The 19,740-nt window shown below is 40.5% G+C and overlaps 1 protein-coding gene across 4 annotated transcripts in view; it reads left to right on the plus strand.

The window, feature by feature from the left end:
- Positions 1-13,095, plus strand: part of LOC307127066 (uncharacterized protein) — a 290,663-nt gene extending 277,568 nt beyond the window's left edge. The window contains exons 1-4 of one of the 4 annotated variants that reach the window (XR_013816596.1): positions 1,002-1,056; positions 9,564-11,631; positions 11,955-12,618; positions 12,899-13,090. Coding sequence is in view for 3 of the 4 variants with exons in the window: in XM_079818043.1 (XP_079674169.1) it covers positions 9,577-11,592 (2,016 nt within the window). In the remaining variant the exon portion in view is untranslated. Of the gene's footprint in view, positions 1-1,001; positions 1,057-7,777; positions 7,893-9,563; positions 11,632-11,954 lie in introns of those variants that run through there. The other 3 variants (XM_079818042.1, XM_079818041.1, XM_079818043.1) reach the window with 3 other exon arrangements.
- The last annotated feature ends 6,645 nt before the right edge of the window (positions 13,096-19,740 follow it).

Consider the following 19,740-nt stretch of genomic DNA (forward strand, 5'->3'; position numbering starts at 1 on the left):
ATGTTTTTTGTTTAAACTTCACGTGGTTTATTTAATAATTAATTTTTAATTACTTAAAAATTATACTCAACTATCAAAAATGATACTTTAACTTTAAATATATTACAACGTCAGGATATTTTTAAAATATTCTTTCAGTGCATTGTTACAATGACAGTTGAAAATATACAAAATATATATATTTTAAAGTAATGTTCAAATAAATGCACTTTAAAAGAGTACACAGAGCTTTCATTTTAAGTATATTTTCAGAAGATATATTTTTAGAAAATATACTAAAATATAAAATTGAAAGTTGTATTGGGAAAATGATGATGATAATTTCCTTTTTTATATTTAAAGATGGTAAAATTTGTGGTAAGTATATTTGCAATATTTTATTGAAAAGTGAATATATTTGAACTTTCCTGGCGAGTCCATGGCCGAAACCCCACACATATTTACCTGGTCCAGTGTCTACGCTATTTCTCTCAAAAAGTTATGAGCGATTCAATGTCTTTGTATTCGTTTAAACTAGAGTTTCAGGTCACTTTTAATCACCTCGGCTCTACTGAAGCGCATGGGAAACAAACACCAAAAGCCCATGTCATAAGTCATATTTAATATTTACTATTTCATATTTAATGAATAAGTCACATTAAATAAAGAGAAACTTTAAAAATGACAACATGCAGTTTTTCAGAGGAATTAAAAAAGAGTTAATATCCTCGAAAAACAAACAAAACTCTAGTCATAAGTTTGAATGCAGAATGTTTGCTTAAGAAGTTTAGTATGTATGGATTTGTTTATCTGGATATTCTTGATGAAACTGAAGCATTAAACTCCCAAGTAGGATTTTGTCGCCATCTACATACAGTTTTAATTTAATCTGCGAGCAATAATAACAGCATTAAGACTGGTTAATATGAGTCATCATTCTAGTTACTCCTCCCCAAGTCCTTATCTTCCACCTCCGCCCCTTTCAGATGGCAATAAAAGCAGCAGCACGAGTTCATTTCACCATTCTACCAGATCTTAACCCAAGACTTGACCAAACTCTTCTCACTCTCCAACAAGGTAAGGCTCTTACAATTCAAATGACTTCTTATATTAACAAGTAAAACTGCACCAAATTAAGTTTTTTTATTCATTAGCTACATTTGAAACTTAAAACAATCTCTGTTTATGTTACCAAATGCTTTAAAGCTACACTGTGTGATATTTTCCCCCATCTAGCGGTGAAAAGGTATATGACCATCCAGTGACTTTAAGTTTCTGTTCCTCTCAATTCCGATTTCGTTTCAACTCCTACGGTGGCCGATTTAGTCCAAGATTAACATGGCTTCCTCCAGTTCGACCTCGTCCACATTCGACACGGTGCCTGTGGGATATTCTGTGCGCAGTGGGATGGTTGGAACTCAACTGGCCTAATTATTCGGCTAGAAAGAACTGCAGCTAATCCAGAGTGAACTTTGATGATAGTAATGTTTATTCAGGCATAAACAGGTTTGCGTGGATATGTACATAAATGTGGTTTCTGTGAGATAACAAATAAGGATGGTAAATATACATGATAATGACATGACAGAAGATACACAGTTAAGAACTGTATAACTATACTTATAAGTTACATTTGTATAATATAACCGTATAGGCGCTAAATGCAGCTGCATTAAAAGGAGCGGAGCTGCCGCTGCTGCTGCTAACAAGCGGTGTCCGGTTACAAAAGTGTGTGCGCCACTTTAACGTTAGCACTGCAGTGTGCTCTGTATAACAATTGTTAATATGCCGATCAGACCTGATACATATTTCCATCAACATACATACAAGCAAATATTTTCTATAAACGAATAAACATTGTTGATAACAAAATAACTGAATGATTATTCAAATAGGTGAGCATTACGCTATTGTATGTTGACACAAAAATACTTCTGAGGTGACATCAACTGAATTACGCGATGACACACTCTGAAACACATCTACAATGACAATAAATATTATTACTTACGGAGTTATTAACGCACAGAAATACCACACAAAGGAAAAACAGACTTTTGAGGAATAAACAAGCCAGGAAACTCCGTATAACTCTGTTACTGGACGCTGCTGAGATGAAAACTCTCTGCACATGCACCAGACAAGTCTGAACAAGTTTACGCGCACATGCGCGAGGGAGGGAATTTTGAACGCGAAAGGCGAAGCTTGAATTTACGGGTATGTCCCTCTTTGGCTAATGTACTTTCAGGATGGAGGGGCAACATGGTGACCACCGTTAGATCCCATTACCTTATGTATTTTCAATGGCATATTGTAAACTTACGAGAATACTTTATTACTTGAAAGAAGTAAATATACATTAATGAGCACATATATTTTTGAAAGAACTAAGTGTTTTTAGCTAAGAATAGACTAAAAAAGTTACACAGTGTAGCTTTAATGATACCGAATTTCATTTTTTTGTAACTGTAACACATTGTCAAAAGTAAAGATTGAGAACCATTATTTATATGTTTTAATACTATAATAACAGGGTGTTTTGCCTGTTTTTAATAAAGAAATTACTGTCACTGCAACCAGGGCCAGAGTGGGGCCTATTTACAGCCAGGATGGTTATTGGCCAAAACCAGCCCACAATCCCCCTTCTTTATTCATATGATTCAACAAGAACATAGAGAGAAACAAATGACATCCTAAACTTCCTAAGCAAACATTCTGCAATCAAAGGTATCAATAGGCATAGATGAAAAATATAACACTTAAAAAATTAAAAGTTAAAATGATTATATTAGACATCAGTCTATAGTGGAACGTCTCCGAACCGGAATTGCCTCCCATAATTTAAATAGCTAACTTAGTTAGTTTTAGGTTTGATATCTATCGCCTGTCCGCCTAGGCTGCTTTAGGGAGCGTCTGCAAATTCACCACACAGTGCAAAACGAAAGCCCAGTAATCTATCAAATTAATGTTTACAGGGCTATGGAAAATGCCTAGTGGGCAAACTGACTATTATATTTTGCCAATATCTTTTTTCTTTAGACAACAACTCCCCTAATGTACATACAGTACACAAAATTACAGTAATTCACCAAAAAGTTTTTTTTTTCATGTTCCAAAGCTTGTAGTACCTTCTTAGTGACAAGACTGACTTATTACAGGGGAAATTTCGATGATATCTCCCTTGCTGTATGTAAAGCAGTGGCGTGCACAACCTCCTCAGGGGCAGAAGGACCAAAAAGGGCACTAAAAAATAAAAATAATCAAATGTATTTTTTACATAATTTAAATGCATTTATTTAATGACATAAATCACCTGTATTTAAAGCAGTACGCGTCTGTCAGTTGTGTTTTTAAATATAAAAAGGGGGGGGGGGGGGTAATTTTATTCCCCACTAGCTTTCAATATATGGTTAAAACCATTCTTAAAAATATTCCATATTTCCTTGGCATTCTATGAAAAGACATTGATACAAATAGAATGCATAATATATTAAACAAAACCAGGGAAATTATGATAATAACAGCAGTTATGTGAATTAATAGGAGCTCATATCTACAACCCCAAATCAGAAAACGTTGGGACAGTATGGAAAACGCAAAAAAAAAAGAAAAAAAGAAGTGATTTCTAAATTTACTTTGACTTGTATTTCATTGCAGACAATATGAACACACAGGCGCGCAGATGGCACTAGGGACGGGGGGGACATGTCCCCCCCAGATTCATAGTGACCCGATCCGTCCCCCGCCCTCACTATCCCTACAAACGGGGCAGACGCAGGGTGACACACAATAATAATCTACACTGGTCACTATTACTTTGTACCCGCGTTCTCACTACACGCTGTTCTGTTGTCAATAAACACACGATCGACCGATGTTTACACACTCACTCACTCTCGCTCTCGCTCGCTCTCGCTCTCGCTCTCTCTCGCTCGCTCGCTCTCTCTCTCTCTCTCTCTCTCTCTCTCTCTCTCTCTCTCGCTCTCGCTCTCCTGAGTGACGCCGGGGTCCTATGAGGAGCTGGTAGCTGCCTCAATCGTGCCTGCGGTAACCATAGTGATCATATACCATCTATGACTGAGCTGAGTCTGTGAAAAAATCGACTGTATAAATGCCACATAAAGAAAATGAAGAGACAAAAAACAATCACCTCGTTTTTTCAAAAACCAAACAATGTAAGTATCCTGTGCCTTTTGACTTTCCCAGATGTGGCAGGTTAGATTTTTTAAGGGGAATAGGTAGTCTGACAATAACGGCAAGAAGGCTTTTGCACTTAGCAAACACAGCAAAATGTGGAGACCATAACTATGCATTTAGGTGAGTGGACAGAGGCAAATAATGAATGAACACAAAAAGAATGCTTGGATAAATCAAACAATTTATCGTGGTCAGGAAATAATGTTTTATCTTATCATTTAACCCATTGTACTGTATTTAAATTGAGTTCACTGTCATGTAAGCCACTATAAAAATAATTATAATAAGTAAATTTGTGTGGTGCAAGGTTTATGCAAACAACAAATAAAGGCCTACATAAACTTTTGACATCCTCGTATAGCAGGAAATCAATTTTTTTATTGTACGGAGCAACGGAGGATATATATTCTTAAATTATGGGCTTGGATGAACAAAAATTCTTAATATGTCCTACATCATTGAAAGATATTTCTGATCTGTAAATTGCAACAAACTTGTAATTAACATTTAAATTTCAAATTTGTTATTATTCTTAGACATTTGAAATAGTAGTTTTAGCCATTAATTCTCAGGAATATGTTGTATTTCACATTGTTGTGAAATTCTATAGAGGTATAGAGAATTATGAAATTATAACTGAAATGATAAGATTTAAAATGTTGTCCTCCTGGCCTGCAGGCAATTTCTGATGACACTAAAGCAGGCCCTAGTCAGTCAAGTGAGGATCTGCTGGAGGGCAGCCACAGTAGAAAAAGACAGCATGAGGAAGGAGAGACAGTAGAATTACAGACAGAAGAAGCAGGGACAGAACAACAAGGAGGGACAGGAGGCAACACAGAGGGAGAGGATGTTGACATGAAAATGACATATACAAAGCCAAATCAACCTGACCCTAAAGTTTTGCAAAAACAAGTGATGAAAGACCGGACACTGACATTCCAAAAATCATGGTATGAGAAGTATCCTTGGCTGCATGTTAGTATGGGTACAGATAGTGTTCTGTGTTTTCATTGCTCTAAGTACTTCAAGACAGGGAAACCAGCACAAGCCAAGAGTATAGACCCAGCTTTTGTCAGTACTGGATTTAAAAACTGGAAAAAAGCACTTGAAAAATTTTCCATGCATGAGAAATCAGAGGGTCACAACATTGCTGTTACAACTGCTGCCTATGAAAACAGGCCAGTTACTACACAATTGAGCAGTGGAGTCAGTATACAGCAGGCAGAAAACAGAGCTAGCCTGTTAAAAATAATAGGGGGTGAGATGTTTCTGGCGAGGCAGGGATTGGCCTTTAGGGGGCATGAACATCATCAAGGTAACCTTGACCAGCTTTTAAAATACAAAGCTGAAGATGATCAATCTTTCACTAGGTGGTTATCTGCAAAGAGGGGGGTGCACACATCTTGGGATTGTCAAAATGAGCGTATAAATTTGATGAGTTCATCGATTATCAGGACAATTGCAGATGAGATCCGGTCCCTTCCAGTGTTGCAGTATTCGATAATTATGGATGGGACAAGGGATATCTCTGGTGTTGAGCAGGAGGCTTTGTGCTTACGTTATGTTGACACTGATTTGCTGGTGCACGAAGACTTTATAGGGTTGTATGAAACAACTTCTACAACAGGTGAAAACCTTGCCAGAATCATTTTGGACGTTCTGTTGAGACTGAATTTGCCAATATCTGGCCTCAGAGGTCAAGCATATGATGGGGCTTCAAATATGTCTGGAAAGTACTCGGGTGCCCAGGCTGTTATTCAGCGAGCACAGCCTCTAGCGCCATATATACATTGTGGAGCACACTGTGTTAATTTAATTACACAACAAGCTTGCTCAGCCTCCAGTGTCGTGCGAAATGCACTTGACTGGATACATGAACTTGGCACATTTTTTGGGCAGTCTGGTAAGCTGAAAGACAAGTTTAAAGCCATTGTTGCAGCTGAAGGGGAAGGGCCAGCCCTGTCCATCAGGCCTTTATGTCCAACTAGGTGGACTGTACGCTCACCTGCTATCCGTGCTGTTCTCAGCCAATATGGGATGGTACTAAATGCACTGGATGAGATGGCTGCAAGTAATTCTGGATCTGCAAGCCGGGCAGAGGGCTTACGTGTTCGACTGCAACAGGGTAATGTTGTACTGGGACTTCTGCTTGCTTTAGATGTGATCAGTGAACTAGAGGTTCTAAATGCATCTCTCCAGAAAAACACTCAGACAGTGGAGGGCATGCTCTCTGCAGTCTCTCTTGTCCAAGAAAGCTTGAAATCCAAAAGAAACACTGAACACTTTGAGGCAGTCTTTAAGGAGGCAGGAGACATGTGTGGCAATCTGTCTCTAGAGACCATTGTTCCACCACGCACACATAGGCCCCCTAAGAGATATTCTGGGCAGGCTCCTGCATACACACCTGGATCAGCTGTGGATTTTTACAGACTAGAGTTCTACCGTGTCCTTGACACAGTAGATGCACAAACTACTGAAAAGTTTATGCAACCAGGCATTCAAACTTTAAAAGAACTGGAAAACTCACTCCTGACTCCCATTACAAATAATGCAGCAGTTTGGAAATATCCTGAACTGAACGAGGAAAACTTGAAAGTCCAATTAGCCATGTTTAAAAACAAGTACAAGGTCAGCACAACTGCAGATGCTGTGCATGCTTTGAGAGAAATGCCCCCTGAAGTCAGGGGCCTATTTGATCAGGTAGAGACATTAGTAAGATTGTTGATGGTGGTGCCCATATCATCTGCTGAGGCAGAACGCAGTTTTAGTGGGTTACGCAGGTTGAAAACTTGGTTGCGATCAACCATGACACAAAAAAGACTCAATGGCATTGCTGTGTGCCATATTCACCAAGAGAGGCTTGACAGACTGGACAGACAAGAAATTGCCCAGCAGTATGTTCAGGGTAATGAAAGGAGGAGAGATGTTTTCGGGTCCTTCATTAAGTAAATTTGTTTGGCTGCACTAGACAGACTTCTCATACTCCGTATACATACTTATTTTTATTTATGTAAATATGTTGTTGTTATTTTATTATTATTATTATTTTTTTGCACATACTGTAGGTTCTTTGCTTTTTTGTTCATAATGATAGACTTTGTATGCTGAGATAAGCAAATGTTTAAATAAAACATACTTTGCTGAAGACAAATTAAGTTTTGGTGGGTGATTGGCATACTAGACAAATAACAGTCTGATCATGCATTGCTAGTGCTCAGGTAGGTCTTTGTTTACCTTTGTTCATTGTTGTTTATCCATGATTTCAAATAAGAATCCCCCAATGGCTTTTAAGTGCAAATCATTAGCCCAAATTACGCAAAGTAACTACTTGAGCACTAGTTAAAGCCCAAATTACGCCAAATAACAAATTGAGTTTATATCATTTGCTGACAGCTTGGTCCCCCCCAGTTAAAAACTCCTATCTGCGCCCCTGCGAACACAAAATATTTCATGTTTTGTCTGGTCAACTTCATGTCATTTGTAAATATGCATCCTTTCCTGTCATTCAGACCTGCAACACATTTCAAAAAAAGTTGGGACAGGAGCAATTTAGGGCTAGTAATGAGGTAAAATGGTTAAATAATGATGTGATTTGAAACAGGTGATGTCAACAGGTGATGGTGTAATTATGATTTGGTACAAAAGCAGCATCCAAGAAAGTTCTAATCCTTTAGGAGCAAAGATGGGCCGAGGATCGCCAGTTTGCCAAAAAATACGTGAGAAAATTATTGAAATGTTTAAAAACAATGTTCCTCAAAGAAAGATAGGAAGAGATTTGGATATTTCACATTCAACAGTGCATAACATAATTAAAAGATTCAAGGAATCTGGAGGAATTTCAGTGCGTAAAGGACAAGGGCGCAAGCCTAAGCTGAACAACCATGATCTCCGATCCCTCAGGCGGCACTGCATCAAGAATCGTCATTCATCTATAAGCGATATCACCACATGGGCTCAGGACTACTTTGGCAAACCTTTGTCAAGTACCACAATACGTAGTTACATCCACAAATGCCAGTTAAAACTGTACTGTGCCAAAAGGAAGCCCTTTGTTAACAGTGTCCAGAAGCGCCGTCGACTTCTCTGGGCTCGGAGGCATCTGGGATGGACCATCACACAGTGGAAACGTGTACTGTGGTCAGATGAAGCAGTATTTCAGGTATTTTTTGGGAGGAATGGACGCCGTGTGTGTTGAAAGAGAACTCAATATTTGCACGCTGTACTCATCCGCTGTTTCGGATGAGTGCACAGAGACAAATTTTCTCACAACGTGCGCAAATTCTCATTTGCGTCTTCTGGCACTACACCTGGGTGATGACGGCGAAAATGACTGGTCATATTCGAACATACGACAGCACTCGCATGCATTGAACAAAGTTTAAAAAGAGATCACTTTAAAAAAAAATAATAATCTTTGAAGGACTTTTACACGGCACCCCTGCTCTCGTCAGACGGCACCCCCGTTGGGAAACACTGATCCAGACTGTTACCAGCAACAAGTCCAAAAGCCAGGGTCTGTCATGGTATGGGGTTGTGTCAGTGCCCTTTGCAAAGGTAACTTGCACTTCTGTGAAGGCACCATTAATGCTGAAAAGTACATAGAGATTTTGGAGCATAATATGCTGCCTTCAAGAAGACATCTTTTCCAGGGTCGTCCATGCATATTTCAACAAGACAATGCAAAACCACATTCTGCACACATTACAAAGTCCTGGCTGCGGAGGAAGAGGGTACGGGTACTTGACTGGCCTGCCTCAGTCCCGACCTGTCTCCAATAGAGAATGTGTGGAAATGTGTGAAGCGCAAAATGCGACAACGAAGACCCCGTACTGTTGCCCACCTTAAGACTTGTTTGCAGGAAGAATGGGACAAAATTACACCTGAAACACTTCATCACTTGGTGTCTTCAGTCCCTAAACGTCTTTTAAGTGTTGTGAAAAGGAATGGCAACATTACAAAGTGGTAAATGCTTTACTGTCCCAAATTTTTTTTAAATGTGTTGCAGGTCTGAATGACAGGAAAGGATGCATATTTACAAATGACATGAAGTTGACCAGACAAAACATGAAATATTTTGTTTTCATATTGTCTGCAATGAAATACAAGTCAAAGTAAATGTAGAAATCACTTTTTTTTTTTTTTGCGTTTTCCATACTGTCCCAACTTTTTCTGATTTGGGGTTGTAGTATGTCTGTTCAGAATGTTGATCCTCTCTCTCTCTCTCTCTCTCTCTCTCTCTCTCTCTCTCTCTCTCTCTCTCTCTCTCTCTCTCTCTCTCTCATCTATTTAAGTCAATATATAGTAAAAAAGTTGTTGTGATGAATGCTGAACATTGTTCAATACAAGCTACAAAGTGAGATTCCAAAATTCTTCTTTGTTTTAAACAGGAACAGGAACGTCATGGATTCTGAAATCTCAAAATCTATTCAAGGTCTTACTACTGCTGAAGACATGAGGAACCACACTAAAATCATAATGCAGCCCTATGCCAACTGGGAAGAGTATCTGACTCCAGCACCTCTATCTATAGCCCTCCTGGGAGAACTGGTGTTCATCTCGTCCGCAACAGATTTCTCTGTCAATAAAAATCCACCCAAAGATGGCTATACATTCATCAAATACCCTGAGTCCTTTCGCGCCTGCCTTATGCAAGTGTGTAACTCTGGTTGGTGGGCATTTCTTGAGGCCCATAAGAGCATGGATCAGATTCGCCTCCATACCTCCCAAGTTCCAGATTACATGAATGCAGCTGCGAGGATTCTGTTCCAAGATGATAATGAAGTTGTTAACACATTTCTTCCTGATCAGCTGAACAATATCATCGTCGTTGCTGAAGAATGTGTTAAGTTGTCTGAGGGCGCTGTAAAGCATTTCACCGATGTGATCAACATCATCCAAGAGCTGCTTGAAGCGTGTATCAATGCACAGAGCTTTTATGGGGAGGAGCTGGAAGCAATGAAGAAAAAAATACAAGAGAGCAAACTGAGGATGCAGTCAGCACTAGAATCCAAGAAAATATTTGAGAAGACAATGAGTGCTGTGGAGAAGCAAATGGATCGGGCTCATGAGGACTACAAGAAAGCCATGGATTCTCTCCCCAGTGGATGGGAAATGGTTGGAATGGATGTTGTGAGTGGGTTAACACAGTCCATTACAGGCCTACTTAATGGATTGGCAACTGCTATTTCTCAACCAGCACAATTTTTGGGAAAAATTAAAATGATAGATGCAATAAATGTATATAGTAAATCAGCTACAATTCTAAATTGTGTACTGACGTTCCTTAATTTTATGAATGTGAAGAGTGAGGGGAACCACATTGACTGGACAAACCTATACGATCAGAAGAATAAAACCACAAAGACGGATTTCATAGCAAAACAGTTTGAAGGACTCAATGAAATTTTTAAAGAAACCCCTGACAGCGACGCAAAGACACAAGCACAGGGGATTTCAAATAAGGGCTTGGAAATATGCACTGAGCTTGCAAAATATGCACCAGAAGGCAAACTGGACAAAGACAAAAGCACTCAGATAATACAAATGGTCTCGAACCTGATTAAGTCTGCTCGTAGTTTTGATAGCAAAAGCAAAGAAGTCACAAATTCTCCAGCCATTTTTCAAAAACCACCAATGATGTTTAAAGAAGAACAAAAGTTAGAGAGACCGACTGCTTCCCAGAGGGCTTCAGATAATGCAAGATTTTCCATAGAGCAGACCCGAGCTCAGCTGGACAAGACAAGAGAGGACTATAATAAGTGTATGGAGAACCTAGAGAAGAACCGGAAGGAACTGATTGATATCCTGGTCACTATGAGAAATTGTGAACTGAAAGAGATTGACTTCAAAACTACCATAGCAATGCTGACCAAAGGATTGGATGCCATGGGGAGAGTGAAGGAGCAGTGGGAGAAGATGGTCCTCTTATTTCAGATGGTATCCAACATTGTGAAAATCAGCCTGAGCACAACTCTCAAAAACTTTGTCTCAACATCTGAGAATACATCTCAACTCCTCTCCTACAGCGGAAAGCTCTTCTCAAAAGATATGCTGTACTTTCAAGTTTTCCAAGCTAGTAACCTTGCCAATCTGGTCTATATAATCTCTGGAACATACACAGATGTTTCCAGCAAGTACCTGATGGGCCGTGTCAGTTCACTGGGAAAACTGATGGCCATGGATAAAACTAAACCAGAATTTGAGACCGAGCGAATCGAGCTCCAGAAAGGCTGTGATGAGGCACAGGGTGAGATCCTAAAGCTTGTCCTGAAGAATAAACAGGAGTATGAACAGAAGAGCACTGCAAGACTAGAAAGGATCGAACGCGAATTGCTTGCCATTCTACCTGCTGCTCCCCCCGAAAAAATCAAGAGTATTCAAGAAGATGTTAAAGCTGGATTCAGTGAATACGTCTGAGGGAATGTGAAGAAATGTGTATTTTCTAGTTTTGCATTGGTAAGCACCAGATGATAATATGATTCAAATTGAAGTTGTTTTTCTTTAACACAAAGTCATGATAGAACGTTTTAGACTATTGCATTTCTTAGACTGTTAAAATTGAACTATTACTGTTTAAAAATGTGCAATTGTGTCTTTTGAATGGGAGAGTATTTTTAAAGACATTTCACAGACATTTCACGGTAGAAACACCATTAAACAAAATGTTATAATATTAAAAACATCCACCTGATATTAATTTGGCTTCAACATTGTCTGTGTGATAGCTTTGTCTTTTAAAATGGTTCAGGATTTCAATAACTGTGTATATTTCTTTTTAGAAAATACGAGACAAGACAAAAGCCTCTTCTTTCAAAAGCAACAACCATTATCGTCATCGATCAACATCTGCATTCCGAATTAATTGAGGAAAATTGGAGAGCATCTTTTTGAGTATATGGGATTTAGTGTGATTTTACTTATGGTGTTGGCTTATGCATTTCTCTTTGGATTTAACTATACTTCTGTTTACTTTTCTGTTTAAGAGTGTATTTCTATTTAGGAGTGTATGCAAATATTAATGGAGAGCACAATTATTACTTTAGTTCTGCTTTAAGTCTGCTTATATTGTTTTCTTCTTGAACTTAATTACATATCATGAACTCTTCTGCTTGCTAATTTTTGCTTTTTCCTAATAACTTGCCATGATTGAATACTAAACAAATCAATAACCATTTATTAACATTAGTTAACTATATTTGTTAACATTAACTAACAATGAAAATACCCCTGAAGCATGTATTAGTTTATGTTAATTTCAACATTTACTAATACATTGAAATCAAAAGTTGTAAGTTAGTATTATTTGTAGTATTATAGACTTGAGAAATAAGAATGAACAGTTGTGTTATTAACTGTTAATGTTATGAGCTAGTGTTAACAAAGATAAATAAATAATGTAACAAATGTATTGCTCATTGTTTTGAGCTATTTTTGGAAAAAGGGGTTCATTTTCCGTCTCCTCTAGAGTTTTCGAATCCATTCATTCTCCGGGTCTGGCGGTTGCACTTTTAGCATAGCTTAGCATAGATTAAATTGAATTGAATCTGATTAGACCTTTAGCATCTCACTCAAAAATAACCAAAGAGTTTCTATATTTTTACTATTTAAAACTTGACACTTCTGTAGTTACAACGTGTGCTAAGACAGACAGAAAATGAAAAGTTCAATGGATTCAAAAACGGTAAAACTCAACTGTTTAACTCTAGGGGAGTTGGAAAATGAGCCTATTTTCAAAAATAGTGGTGTGTTCCTTTAATGCATTAATCAATGTTAACTAATGGAACCTTATTGTAAACATGTGTTACCAATAGGCAAAATCTAAAGTATCTCTGTTCTGATAACCTGTTGGTCAGAGTTTACTTTTAAGGTGTGTAGCAGTGATTATCAAATTATAATAAAAGTTGATAATTATAGCAAACTGCTTCTGAGTTTAAATTTTATTTATTAATCGATGTGCAACAAAATGTAATTTGGGGAAAAAAATTCTGTTCTCTGATTGGCTGCCAACTCATACCGTTCACTTTAAGCAACCGTCTAACAGATCGAATAGTGTAGTAGACTGAGTGGATAATAATCTGGAGGGGATCAGAATTCACAGTATTTGGTAAAACGGTTTATCCCGGTAATTAATATACAATACAATATTTAGCACAAAGCACATTTTAAAACAACCAAGGCTGACTAAAGTGATGTATATAAAGTAATCAAACGAAAAGATAGAGAAGAAAAAAGTACCAAACTTAATGAACACACAACAATAATAAAACAATAACCGAACCTAAGATCAAGGAGTATTGAAAGCCTGAGAGAATAAATAGGTCTTTAGAGCAGATTTACAGGTGGAAATAGAGGGAGCTAATCTGATGTGAAGAGGTAAACTGTTCCAAAGTTTTGCGCGATCGGTGCGTTTTAAAAAAAAGTCTAGATCTAGGCACGATGAGTAGAATCGTTGAGTAAATCAACCAGCTAATCACGACTGTTTCCCGAAACCGTATTGTTGTAAAATCCACGTTGGTTAATGATATAATGAATCCAAGGTTGAATTAATGGTAGATTTCTTGCTATAATTTATGAACATGGCATCTGAGGACTAATTCACATTTTTCTCAGTTATTTTGATTATTTCCAGACTCAATCATTGGCCTGTCCTTACGTACTAGAGCACGTACGCACATGCGCAGTCTTCAAAAACAGTGCTTTAAAGCTCTTGACAAACTAAAAGACGTAAATTACATTTGTATGTATTCTAAATAAAATATATACATTGTAATGAATGTCAAACTTTGAATTGTGCAAACAAGAAACTATGCTTCTAACCACAGGTGGAGAGCTGTCGTTCCAACCACGCAACTTTGCGATGCTGTTTGCGAATGTTCTTTGGAACTATAGTTTCGGGAACCACAGACTCTTTGAACTTTGTTGATGACGACAGAACTTGCGACCATGGTTGGCTAACGACACTTTCGGGAAACGCACCCCAGATAAGTCAGGTACTGAGGGGCCAAATTGTTGAGGGATTTGTAAACATATAGAAGAATTTTAAAATCAATTCTAAATTTTACAGGTAGCCAAGTGCAGTTCAGATAAAATAGGAGTTACTTGCCAATACTTGCGGGTCCCAGTGAGGAGTCTAGCAGCTGCATTGTGCACGAGCTGTAGACGGGAGAGAGAAGACTGAGAGACACCATAATAAAGGGAATTACAATAATCTAAACGAGTTGTTACAAAAGCATGAATCACTGTTTGGAAGTTGCTCTGGGATTAAAACGGTTTCACTTTAGACCGTTGGCGAGGATGAAAAAAGCATGATTTCACATCAGTACTGATCTGCCCATACGGAAATGTAATATATGTACATATATGAAATATACATATATTAAATATATCCACATAGAGAGTGAAAACATATATGTACATATATATCTGCCCATATATAAAACCTATTAGAAAATGGAACAATTTCATATATTGACATATAAAACTAGCCCATATATTTTCAATATACAAACTACACATATATGCATAGCATATTGCTTGCATACATGTTACATATATGTCCCTAATATATGTTTTTATATAGTCTTATTATATATTTTACATTTAAAATTAAATATATAAAATATATTTTTGATAAATGTATATGGAATATATAAATGACATGCTTTCATTAATTTTGTACATATTTTTTAAATATAGGTTATGGATGTGTACTTACTGTCACAGGGTGTTTTGGTGATGGTTCATGTTCATTGTTCTTGGTTCTGTTTTCAGTTTATGTTCATGGTTATGTTTGAGTTTGTCATGTTCACAGTCTTGTCGTGCACTTCCTGGTCTTGTCATGTGACTCCCATGCCCTCATGTGATCTTGTGTCTTGTCCTGTCATTGGTTCATTGTCTCATCACTGTTCACAGGTGTCACTTGTCTTGTCATTAGTGTGTGTGTATTTAAGCCCTCATGTTTGCCATGTGTCTTTGTCAAGTATTGAATGTTGTAACCCGCTGTCGGTGAGTTTAGTTATTGTCAAGTCAAGTCAAGTCAAGTCAAGTCAAGTCAAGTCAAGTCAAGTCAAGTCAAGTCAAGTCAAGTCAAGTCAAGTCAAGTCAAGTCAAGTCTTTGTTTTATGTTTGGATGTAGTCAAGTCAAGTCTTTGTTTTATGTTGAGATTTATGTTTAATTGTAAATAAACTGCACTTGGGTCCTTCAACTTGCCTCCAGTGGATATACGTTACAGAATACTTGACCCAAAATTATGAACCCAGCAGTTGCCATCCTTCGCCTACTCCAAGGCCATCGATCCATTGAGGACTATGTTGTAGAATTTTGTGGACTCTCCAGTGAGGTAGATTTTAATGATGTAGCCCTCAAGGACATTTTTAGGTTTGGGCTAAACGACCCTATCCGCTCACAGATGCCAGGGGGGAAGATCCATTTTTCCCTGGCCCAATATATTGACTTTGCTCTTCTGCTGGCTGGGTCTTCTTTTACGGTGGGGACTGTGGAGGAGGGGCCCCACAACCCCACAGTACCCACCACAACCCAGCCAGAGTCATCCGCTCCAGCCCACGTCCAGGCTCCAGCCCAAGTCCAGGCTCCAGCCCAAGTCCAGGCTCCAGCCCAAGTCCAGGCTCCAGCCCAAGTCCAGGCTCCAGCCCAAGTCCAGGCTCCAGCCCAAGTCCAGGCTCCAGCCCAAGTCCAGGCTCCAGCCCAAGTCCAGGCTCCAGCCCACGTCCAGGCTCCAGCCCACGTCCACGTCCAGGCTCTTGCCCACGCCCAGGCTCCAGCCCAAGGCCCCGTCCAGGCTCCAGCCCAAGGCCCCGTCCAGGCTCCAGCCCAAGGCCCCGTCCAGGCTCCAGCCCAAGGCCCCGTCCAGGCTCCAGCCCAAGGCCCCGTCCAGGCTCCAGCCCAAGGCCCCGTCCAGGCTCCAGCCCAAGGCCCCGTCCAGGCTCCAGCCCAAGGCCCCGTCCAGGCTCCAGCCCACGGCCCCGTCCAGGCTCCAGCCCACGGCCCCGTCCAGGCTCCAGCCCACGGCCCCGTCCAGGCTCCAGCCCACGGCCCCGTCCAGGCTCCAGCCCACGGCCCCGTCCAGGCTCCAGCCCACGGCCCCGTCCAGGCTCCAGCCCACGGCCCCGTCCAGGCTCCAGCCCACGGCCCCGTCCAGGCTCCAGCCCACGGCCCCGTCCAGGCTCCAGCCCACGGCCCCGTCCAGGCTCCAGCCCAAGGCCCCGTCCAGGCTCCAGCCCAAGGCCCCGTCCAGGCTCCAGCCCAAGGCCCCGTCCAGGCTCCAGCCCAAGGCCCCGTCCAGGCTCCAGCCCAAGGCCCCGTCCAGGCTCCAGCCCAAGGCCCCGTCCAGGCTCCAGCCCAAGGCCCCGTCCAGGCTCCAGCCCACGGCCCCGTCCAGGCTCCAGCCCACGGCCCCGCTGTCCCGCCCAAGAAAATTTTGGGGGGGGGCAAGGGGTACATGGAGGCCATGAAGGCCCCGCCTCTGTGGCCTGATGAACTCCCGTTACCGCCATGGCCTGATGAACTCCCGTTACCGCCATGGCCTGATGAACTCCCGTTGCCGCCATGGCCCGGTGAACTGCCGTTGCCGCCATGGCCACCCACGCCTGAGGGTCCAGGTCCTCCCACGCCTGAGGGTCCAGGTCCTCCCACGCCTGAGGGTCCAGGTCCTCCCACGCCACAGGGTCCAGGTCCGCCCACGCCACAGTGTCCAGGTCCGCCCACGCCACAGTGTCCAGGTCCGCCCACGCCTCAGGGTCCAGGTCCGCCCACGCCACAGGGTCCAGGTCCGCCCACGCCACAGGGTCCAGGTCCGCCCACGCCACAGGGTCCAGGTCCGCCCACGCCACAGGGTCCAGGTCCGCCCACGCCACAGGGTCCAGGTCCGCCCACGCCACAGGGTCCAGGTCCGCCCACGCCACAGGGTCCAGGTCCGCCCACGCCACAGGGTCCAGGTCCGCCCACGCCTCAGGGTCCAGGTCCGCCCACGCCACAGTGTCCAGGTCCGCCCACGCCTCAGGGTCCAGGTCCGCCCACGCCACAGGGTCCAGGTCCGCCCACGCCACAGGGTCCAGGTCCGCCCACGCCACAGGGTCCAGGTCCGCCCACGCCACAGGGTCCAGGTCCGCCCACGCCACAGGGTCCAGGTCCGCCCACGCCTCAGGGTCCAGGTCCGCCCACGCCACAGGGTCCAGGTCCGCCCATGCTCCCAGGCCCGTCCAGGTCATGTCTGGGTCCGGTGCCCCTGCACGTGCCTGGCCCACCATCCCTCCCCCAAGACCGCCCCCCAAGACTTTTTGTTAAGACTTTGTTAGGCCATGGGTGTTTTGGTATTGTTTGGGCGTCAGGGGCCGCCCATAGAGGGGGGGATCTGTCACAGGGTGTTTTGGTGATGGTTCATGTTCATTGTTCTTGGTTCTGTTTTCAGTTTATGTTCATGGTTATGTTTGAGTTTGTCATGTTCACAGTCTTGTCGTGCACTTCCTGGTCTTGTCATGTGACTCCCATGCCCTCATGTGATCTTGTGTCTTGTCCTGTCATTGGTTCATTGTCTCATCACTGTTCACAGGTGTCTCTTGTCATTAGTGTGTGTGTATTTAAGCCCTCATGTTTGCCATGTGTCTTTGTCAAGTATTGAATGTTGTAACCCGCTGTCGGTGAGTTTAGTTATTGTCAAGCCAAGTCAAGTCTTTGTTTTATGTTTGGATGTAGTCAAGTCTTTGTTTTATGTTGAGATTTATGTTTAATTGTAAATAAACTGCACTTGGGTCCTTCAACTTGCCTCCAGTGGATATACGTTACACTTACACACTTACAATGCAATACATATGACATGCTTAAGCCTTAAATGTTAAACGGTGCAGTTAGCAACAAATAAGTAATACAGTAAAACATTTAAACTTTATTAAAACAGTTTTAAAATAAAAAGAAAAATTAAGCTGCGCAAAATTAGAAAACTACTGAACACACAACTTTATTATATATAAATACAATATTACAACAAAACAAGTAATAAATAAAACAGCACAGAACATGAAAATCCACCAACAGGTATATGATACAGCCTGTAATTTTAAGTTAGAGTCTTTTTGGATGTCCTCAGCTCAGTGATCTTTTGATTTATAGCTACCCCTAGTTGGCCCCTGGTGGTTCCAGGAAATTTCTGGATCCCCGATCACGGTTGTTCAGCTTAGGCTTGCGCCCTTGTCCTTTACGCACTGAAATTCCTCCAGATTCCTTGAATCTTTTAATTATGTTATGCACTGTTGAATGTGAAATATCCAAATCTCTTCCTATCTTTCTTTGAGGAACATTGTTTTTAAACATTTCAATAATTTTCTCACATATTTTTTGGCAAACTGGCGATCCTCGGCCCATCTTTGCTCCTAAAGTATTAGACCTTTCTTGGATGCTGCTTTTGTACCAAATCATAATTACAATCACCTGTTGACATCACCCGTTTCAAATCACATCATTATTTAACCATTTTACCTCATTACTAGCCCTAAATTGCTCCTGTCCCAACTTTTTTTGAAATGTGTTGCAGGTCTGAATGACATGAAGTTGACCAGACAAAACATGAAATATTTTGTGTTCACATTGTCTGCAATGAAATACAAGTCAAAGTAAATTTAGAAATCACTTGTTTTCCATACTGTCCCAACTTTTTCTGATTTGGGGTTGTATATATTTATATAAAAAAAACCTTTTTTTAATGAAATGTGGATTGTGTAGACTGTTCAAATAAGGAAAAGAAGGAATTAATTAATAAGGAAACCATAGGCATATAAAATGTATGTATGTTGTTTAAATAAATGGGCATATATAAATTAAACATATCGGTGACATATATGGTCATAACATACAATATTTTATAAACAATAGTCATATATATCGTATTAATATATGTCAATATACTAATTTAATATGGAAAATGTATATATGTTATAAACTTATATCAACATATATCTAGAGATATGTATATATGTGATAGCAATATATTGTCTTATATTTAGCATATATGACGGCGTCATTTGCGATATAGGGACATATATGTCATATATTACATTTCCGTATGGGTGTTTATCACATTTTAGGTTGTGATCAAATAGAACGCCTAGATTTCCAACGCATTGAGTTTAATATGGAGCGAGAGAACCACGGTCAACATCAAACACACAGTTTTCTTTAGGCCCAAATAGAATTATTTCAAGGGTTTTTTTTTTTCATTTAAATGTAGAAAATTTAGCAATAAAGAAGACAGAAAAATCCGCTGAGGGATTATTTTTCTATTATGTTGTTCAGATTCAGATTATAATTGTTTTGAATGTTGTTTCTATACATTAAGCCATTGTGACTTAAATGCAAATGTTCAATAGTATTCTTTTTTCATAACAAATCATTGCAGTTTTAAAGAATTGTGAGACATTGATTTCATTTAATAATTTCATTAGAAATGTTTTCACACCTATCATAGTAAAAACGTTTATTTTTTTTAAAGAGATGTTTGCGATCCAAAAGAGTCGGCTCACGAAAAAGAGCCGGAATGCCCATCACTAAACTGT

Source organism: Gobio gobio (genome assembly GCF_949357685.1).
Source record: "Gobio gobio genome assembly, chromosome: 5".
Classification (NCBI taxonomy): Eukaryota; Metazoa; Chordata; class Actinopteri; order Cypriniformes; family Gobionidae; genus Gobio; species Gobio gobio.